General features: G+C 52.9%; 1 protein-coding gene across 2 annotated transcripts in view; it reads right to left on the bottom strand.

Moving 5' to 3' along the window:
• Positions 1-4,167: 4,167 nt before the first annotated feature.
• The window catches only part of LOC111148526 (echinoderm microtubule associated protein like 1), a 177,947-nt gene continuing 173,712 nt past the window's right edge, over positions 4,168-8,402 (bottom strand). The window contains exons 20-22 of one of the 2 annotated variants that reach the window (XM_022505153.1): positions 7,903-7,998; positions 6,385-6,515; positions 4,168-5,743 (exon numbers count right to left, since the gene is read on the bottom strand). In XM_022505153.1, the coding sequence (XP_022360861.1) occupies positions 5,618-5,743; positions 6,385-6,515; positions 7,903-7,998 (353 nt within the window). In that variant the 3' untranslated portion in view covers positions 4,168-5,617. The remainder of the gene's footprint in view (positions 5,744-6,384; positions 6,516-7,902; positions 7,999-8,402) is intronic. The other variant, XM_022505152.1, reaches the window with a different exon arrangement.

Raw genomic sequence — 8,402 nt, 5'->3', positions numbered from 1 at the left:
TGCGCCTGAGTCTCTACCTAGGACACATCATATATAGTATGGGGCACTCCCGAAGTCATGCGGAGAGCCTGCACGAGCAGAGCGTCAGTCTGAGAATACTGGTGGGGGCGGGGGACACAGCTTGGGAGAACCTGGGACTGTCACCCAAGCAGCCTGGGGCAAACTCCTCTTTCTAACCCTCTGCCTCTTCCTCATCAAAGGGAGGGGGGCGAGTGATGCTACCTCTCGCAGCCGCTGTGCAGCCTTGTGGCCTGGTAGCAGGCACTCCGCTGGTGCCCAGGGTGGAGACTGGGCAGAATCTTGAGAAGCGAGCAGGTGCGTGCCCTAGAAAACCAGCGGTCTCCCTCCCAGGCAGCGATGTCAAACTCTTGCTCAGATGCACAAGGAAACTGCAGGAATCCTGATGGTTTGTGTCACCAGCTGTTGAACTGACATGTCAGTCCAGGAGCCAAGATCCAACGGAAGTGGCCGTCTGAAGGTGCTGCTGGGCTACGGGCGGAACTTACCAAGGACGTTCCCAAGAGACCTCTTAGCCTCCCTCATCGCTGTTATGGGTACAAAAGTGTCTGGCAGTAGAATTAAAAAAAAAAAAAAAAGTCTCTGTAAGGGGAATTTCTTTGGGGCAAGGTTGAGCTGTTGATTCCAGCCCCCTTCCTCCCAAGAGGGAGGGGAGAGCTTGGTGGGTGGCCCCTGGGATTGGTGAGTTGATGGCTGAAAATCGAAAGGCAGGAGGTGGCTCTCAGCCAGATGTGCAGAGAAGGCTGTGTGTGGGGGGATGGAACCTCCTTCCCGCCAGTCTCAGGGTCGGGGAGTGGGGGGGCACAGAGGTTTCCTCTGACCGAGGTAGAGAGCCTGGATTCTGCCCACAGGGCCTCCTGGAGTGGGGAGGGGGGCTCCCACCAAAAGAGGACTGGGGAGCAACTCCCGGTGATCAAGTCCTGCCGGGAGTGGGGGGGGGGCACGAGAGGCTCCTCATAGAACACCCTTATCCAGTGTAAGGGGACTCAGGGTGAGACTGTCTGCAATGTTGGGGCTCCCCAAGATCCTCGAAAACTCCCTGAGGACAGTCGCTTGAAAAGCCTGCCCCATCCAGCGAGTGGAAGTCCGACGGAGTCGTGGAAGCATTTTCCTTGCTCTGGCCCCACACTCCCCGCCTACCGAGGTCAGAACCCGGAGCGTCCTTCCAGCCGGAGGAAGAGAAGCCGGCGCTGCTTTCTGCCACAAGGTGGCGCGCCTGCAGCCCGCGGAGCCCGGGGAGGGGGTTAGGGTCCAATCCAGCGGGGAGGGTTACCTTTGCCGTCTTCATCTGGCAGGCGCCGCTGCCCTTACTTTGCTCTCAGCCCAGACAACCATATTTGTTGCTAATTCGTCCACATCCTGAACTCAAGCAAATCTGTGTTCACGGGCCCCCCAACCTCACCCCTCCCTTGGGCTTCCCGAGTGAAGGGTGCTCACGTATCCAAAGAGAGCAGGAACGTACCTAGACCACCCTCCCCGCCACCAGCCCTCCCAGGTTCCAGCACGGGAGTGGAGGAGCCGAGCTGGAGCAGCGGGGACCCTGTGGGAGGGGCTGGAACTGCCGCTCCCTGGAAACAAGGCTCAGCCCTCAAAGGGGAAAGAAGGTTTCGGAGCTGGTCCCGTGTCTGGTCTCCCTCTCACCGGCCAGCCAAGGTGGGAAGAATCTAGGTCGGGTGTCGCAGAAGGGGGGCATCCCCAGGGACCAGAGGCAGGGTGTGGGGAGGGGCAGGGTGCAAAGCGGCAGTGAGCTGGGGCTCAGAGTGGGCTTTGGAGAAGGGTCCTGAGCTCAGCTGCACACGGGTGCTCTAGCCCCTGCGCCAGGCTTCTAGGTGGGCTCTGCATCCCATGCTTTGCCTGGTTGGGTGGCATCCCTGCGTGGTGCTTGGCATGGAGACATGGCTGGTCTGACATCGGAGAGACCGGAAGGTGGACCGGATATCAAACCATAAGAACTCACTGTCGCTGGTCAGTGGTGATGGTGTTACGGTGGTTACTGAAATAAATTGTTGTGGGAGCTGCAGACGGAGGCATTACAGGGGAATGACATGATGACTTGGACTTGCTTTGAAAACATCCCAGTCCTCTATGTCATCCAGATTTGGGGAGACAGAGGAAACAAGATTCTCTGAATGTGCATAATTTTTGAAGCTTGGTGAGAGGCTCTACTTCAGTGTATGTTCAAAATTTCCCATAAAGTGATATATGTATATATTTTCACCAAACTGCCTCCCGGTTGTGCAGTTAGACACCGTTTGAGGAGGCCAGAGGAGTTCAAACGTTGCTTCTTCTATGGGCTCTTCTAGAAGCCCATAGAAGATCTAGAGATCATATGCTGGTAGTCTGTTCCCAGATGACAGAAAACATGGTTAATGGGTGCAGTGTGTCATTTCTGGGCAGTGGAAGTAGTCATTCAAAACCTTAGGGGGTTAGGGGTGCCTGGGTGGCTCAGTTGGTTGAGCATCTGACTCTTGATTTCAGCTCAAGTCATGATCTCAGGGTGGTGAGATTGAGCCCTATGTCAGGCTCCACCCTGGGTGTGGTCCTCTCTCTCCCTCTTCTCTGCACCCGCCCCCTGCACTCTCTAAAAAAAAAAAAAAAAGTTGGAGGGTGGGGAAGATGCGTGTGTGGGCTCTGGAGTGAGGCCTCTCCTTGCAGGCAGCCTGTGCTCCTCTGGGTGCCCTGGGCCTCTGAGTACCCCTGGCTGGGGCAGAGGCCCTTTCCTCACCCGGCTGGACCAGCTTCCCGAAATCTCGGCCACACCCCAGTGTCAGACGTGGCGCTCTTCTGTGGCACCGGGCACCTGCTGCTGGACTTCTGTCCTGAGCCTGCTAGCCAAATGCCTACGCTTGCACTTGCTCTTGGACGTCACGGAGGCCCCTCACCTCGCTTTACCCTGTCCCAGGCGTCATCCACCTTCGGACTCGCAGTGCTCTGCATCTTGGCCAACGGCTTTACCCTGTCCCAGGCGTCATCCACCTTCGGACTTGCAGTGCTCTGCATCTTGGCCAACGGCACGGCCATCGGACCACAGAACGGGGTGGGGCCCGAACCACACCCACGGGCCCATCCGCGGTCCTTCATCTGCTGACATGCCTCCCCCGGAAACTTCCCTCGGACCAGCCCTTCTTCTCTGCAGCCACCGCTAGTAGCCGGGCTGCGGCTGTCAGTGCCTCACGGAGATTCAGGCAACAGCCCCTCGGCTGTCACTCTTCATAGCCCAGCTAAGCTGACAGGGGCCTCGGGCCACTGGGAGGAAGAGGCCTGGCAGTCGCCCCTGCTTCCGGGCCTCTTGTCCTAGCGTAGTCTTGGATCTCAGAAGGTCGTTATCTCAGAGTCGTGAGGTCGAGCCCCACAACGGGCTCTGTGCTGGGTGTGGCGCCTGCTTGAGATTCTCTCTCTCCTTTTCCCTCTCCCACCCCCCAAAATAAGTAAATAAATAAAATATGGACAAATATGAACAGTAATAGTTTATATAAATATCCTTTTTCCTTTATGAACCTGGAAAAGGGTAGAATTATATAGAAATAAAAGTAGATCTTATAAGATCAATAATGGGTCCCTTTCCCCTTCCTTGATCTGGTGATTCCCCTAATTATTAATGTAAAGGTTTTTGGTTTTGCCAGTATTACATAGCCAAGTAAAAATAACAACTAGATATGGTAATTAAGCTGAAAAAAACTTTTTAAGTTTTAAAATTTTTTTTAGAAATTCTAACCCCAACATGGGGCTCGAACTTATAGCCCTGGGACTGAGGGTTGCATGCTCCTCCACCTGAGCCAGGCAGACATCCTTCAGCTGAATTCCTTTTTTTTTTTTTTAAAGATTTATTTATTTTAGAGAGAGAGAGACAGAGCATGAGCAGGAGGCACAGAGGGAGAGAGAGAATCCCAAGTAGATTGCACTGAATGTACACGGAGCCCCATGTGGGGCACAGTCCCACGACCCCAAGACCACGACCCAAACCGAGACCAAGAGTTGGATGCCCAACCCACTCCGTCACCCAGGCGCCCCTAAGCTGAATTCTTTATGGTCCTCGAATCCGATGAGTGCTTACACACGGTATGCAAGCTAAAGTCCCATTTGCAAATGACCCAGGTGAGAACAAAAAAAAAATATGTCTATGAAACAGAATATAGTGTGAATCATGTCTAATTTTAAATATTTTAATTTATATATTTTCATGATTATAGGTCAATAAGAAATCCTTTTCAGCTTTAATTTCATTATAGAATATATTTGATAAGGATACATACAAACAGATTCATCTTTAATACACGTCTCTACGGTGGCCCGCACTTGCGCCGCAGGCTGGAGACGGGACAAACGTGCCTCCAGATGTGCTTATTAGTCAGCCACTCTGGACAACCAGCGCCGTGGAGTTCAGTTAATTCCATTCATTTACTTGCCTAGAACAAGTAGAAATCTTAGTGTTTGTTTTTAAGTCTGTTTATTACTCTTCTATTTTTAAAATCTGAGATACATTCCCCAATGTAAACAATAAATTTCAATCTGTCACACAATCAAAATGGATAAGGCCTTCTTGACAAACGTACGCCACCTCTGTCTGACTCGTCAGAGTGCAGTCTTGTTTTGTAGTGTAGAGAGTCGTCCACGCACAGAAGACGGGAAAAGAAGCTGCCCTTGGCACCCGGTGGAACCTTCCAGACTTCTCCCCGCTGCAGGTTTATTGTACACTTCAGAGATACTGTTTTGACTTGGTCTACTTGGTCTTAGAATACAAATATACAATGTCCACAAGCATAAAATAGTAAAGCCTAGCCTTACGTCTTTAGGATGAATTTCTACAGTCCTATACAATACCAGATCATGCCGACTCGTAGACGGAAGAAGGTGGCTTAGATGTCTCCACCGCTCCTCCGGGCAAGTGAGCGCGGGACAGAAGGGAGTGAGGCGGGGGCCTGCACTGGGGTACGCGGACAGTGTCACTGAGATTCTACGGTGCCTGCATACTCTGCTGAAGTGCGGAAGTTACTCTGGAGTACAGTCTGCTTAACGCAAGAAGACTGCAACCCTTTTCTCGCCAGCCTCCCAGAGGGAGGACAGAAGGAACCCTCGGAAAATGTAACCAAATAAAGCCACATTTGCGTTTCCCAATTCAGCTGTGCAGCTCAGTCCTCCTCGCTCTTCTCCATCGCTTTATCCCCTTAGGACCAATTAATCAATAGCGATCCCAATTCAGTACCTCATTATTGTCATAAATATTTCACTTAGCGAGCTAGGTGGGGAGAGAGTAAAGCTTATGTACAATATTTTAAAAGGCATTTCTGTGACCATTTTTGAAGGGTTCGTAGAAAAGTTACGAAGGATATACCAGTTGCTTCTGTTGATGTCACCATAATGTAAACCCTGGCATTTTTTTTTTTTAAATATGAAATGTGCACTGTTTTATATACTGTACAACCAAGGAGAACCGTGAACCGCTGCTCTGGTGTGACGCTCACTGATTCGCTAAGCTAAGGTAACCGGTAGAGGGAGTGGTTTTCCTGAGGTTTGTCAGAACTTCTCAGAACAGAAATCACAGTGGTGGAGCGCAGCACAAGTGCCTGCCCCTGTCCTGCTCCCCGCGCTTCCTGCTGGACTAAATGACCCGCCACTGCATGATGCTCGTGTCCTTGCCGCCTGTGGATATGAGGTGGCTGTCGCCACAGAGAAAATCAACGTTGGTGACGTGGCTGCTGTGCCCACTGTATACGTGGCTCGGAGCCTGGGGAAGAATGACAGAGAAAGAGCTTAACGCAGAGTGTCCTATGCGGAGTCGGAAAGTCCTGGAATTCTACGCTCGTTCTTCCCTCCCACAGCAGCTCTCGCACATGCACCTGCTTCGTGCACAGGCGCAGTAGGGACGTGCCAACAAACCACGCAGAGGCCCTCCCTGCAGCCCGAGAGTCTGGCCTGGTGGGGGGACAGAGACGGGCAGGGGACACATTCAGGGCCCAAGTGCTGTACCAGGCCTGGGACCGCCCAAAGGAAGGACCAACCGGGTGCCCCGGGTTGAGGGGGAAGGTGAAGGGCTTCAGGTCTGGGAAGGACGGGGCAGGGTGATCTAGGCACTGGTGTTGGCTCAGCTCCAGCAGGGCTGGAGCAGAGAGAGGCTGGTGGGGGGCGTGAGGCCCATTTAAGGAAGCCACAGAGGTGGACAAGCCAGCTCCAAGGGCTCTGTGGGTGGGGGTTCTCCCTAGAGAGCAGTGGGGAGCCCAGAAGAGCGCCAGGACAGCGGGACGACAGGGTTGTGTCTGCGCGCGAGACTGGAGGTTCATGCAGGCGGCCTTTCTAGTCCATCACCAGACTGCCAGGTGGGGCCACGACACACGCGCCCCGAGGGCAGGGTCCGGGGGAAGACCATACCCTGAACTGTGAGCAAGGATAAGAGAACAGGTGCACTTTGCCGAAGTCGTCGCCGGTGGACAGCAGCTTCCTCTCATGGGCCCGACACACGGCGTTGATGTCGGTTCCGTCAGAGCCCTCTGGCCACACTCCTGAAATGAAGGCCACAGACAGAGCCCTGAAGTCCAGAGACACCAGGGCACGCTACGCGGGGCCCGCCACTGAGCTGCCACAGAGATCAGACCGCCCGGAGTCCCTCGCTCTCGAAGCCAGGGCCAGCTCCCAGCCTGCCCGTGATCGTCTCTGCTGCGGCAGCTCCCAGATCACTGGTCCCAGGCGAGAGCCACGGCAGGCTCCGGGCTCCTATGACTCTCGGGGGCCCCTTCCTTCTGGACTCCACAGCACAGAGCGTGCCAGAAACCCTGGCTTGGGACACAATGCCTTTCCTTTATTCCCAAAGCATCTGAGGAGAAGCTGACCAGTCCTCAGCCTACAGTTTCCTAACTTTTGGGTTTTTGGGGGGAACTCTATATGAGTCTCTCCAAAGGACTGTTTAACCCTGTATGTGCCTTTTAGGTTTTTTTTTTTGTTGTTGTTGTTTTTTAAGATTCTCTTTATTTATGAGAGTGTGTGTGTGTATAGTGGGGGGGGGGAGCAGAGGGAGAGGGACAAGCAGAGTCCTCGCTGAGCATGGAGCCCGAAGAGGGGGGCCTGGAGGGCTCGATCCCACTGCCCTGAGATCATGACCTGAGCTGAAATCAAGAGTCAGCAGACGCTCAACAGACTGAGCCACCCAGGCACCCTCGGTGTTTCTTGGTATCTGCCCTCTGTGGCTGCTTGGGTGGCATCCGGCGGGTGTGGCGTCTGCCTGCCATGGGTCTGGAGCCTGGCAGCGGGAGGGGGCAGTGTCTGCTGATCATTGCTCTGGGAGACCCTTTTGGTCCCAATAACTTTGCATCTGAGACAGCTGACTGTACATCCATTTCTCAACTGGCAGATCTAGAGTAAAGCCAGGAGTTCCTAGCATTTATACCAGAAAATGATAGATGCTAGCTCTAAAGAGATTTGTGAAATTCTGACCACTTTACTGACTTATGGTCTTACATAAAGAGATTATAAATATTGTCTTTTCTTTTTTATTCTGCTACACTGTGGCAATTTATTTTACACCATTTATAAATATATTCCAATCTCAACTTTACAGAAAGTGAAAAATTTAAAGAACCCAAAAAAATATAACTAACAAATGATAAATAGATTGAGTGCCATCTGGCCTATCTTTCTAGGAAGTCTGGCACAACCTCACAGAAGATTCTAGAATATCTCAGGACTCATTTCATACAATAAGGGTTAAACCTCTCTCTGGTTCTCGCCTGGCTCTTCCCCTGGGAGCAGCAGGGAGCATGTCCATGTAGGGTTCATGTGGCAACAGAGCAGTTGGACAAAACCGGCGACCATGAGAGCTTGTAACTATTAGGGAAATATTCTAAAAGTGGATACATGTTATTTTGAACTGAATGAAAGCTTCAGAAAACTTACCAAAGACATGGAACCCCAAAGTGCAGGTGTAAGTAGCCCACTCAATGTCTCTCGTAGTTTCCACACTTACGACTTGCTTACAAGCAGAGGGAACCCCTGGAACAAGCAGTACAAGTCTGGTGATGTCTGAGCCAAAGGCCCCCCTCCTCCCCTGACAAGGCTGGCCCTTAGAGCCCTGTCCCACCAGCGAGAGCCCTGCGGAGTGGGACCCCTTCCACTTCCCAGCCCCGTGTGCCCAACCCCTGGGGCCTCCGGGTACCACCTCCCATCCATTTCCCTCTTTGGGGCTGTTTCCTGCAGTTTGGCTTCTCTTTGACCATCCGCGGGTACCTTGGCCTCCAACTGCTCAGTGTCTCCCTTCCCTGCTCCCCCACAGAGCTCTTGAACAGCTGCCACAGGCTGTCACATCAGGCCCCCCAGCTGTCCCCCAACACACACACACACACACACACCCGTTCAGCCCGGGGTTAGGAGTGGCAGCTTATGGAAACCAGTCATAC

This window comes from Enhydra lutris, unplaced genomic scaffold, assembly GCF_002288905.1.
Source record: "Enhydra lutris kenyoni isolate GAN:26980312 unplaced genomic scaffold, ASM228890v2 scaffoldscaffold20, whole genome shotgun sequence".
Lineage (NCBI taxonomy): Eukaryota > Metazoa > Chordata > Mammalia > Carnivora > Mustelidae > Enhydra > Enhydra lutris.
Note: the sequence above shows the minus strand (reverse complement) of the source record. Positions and strands in the feature narration are given on the sequence as shown.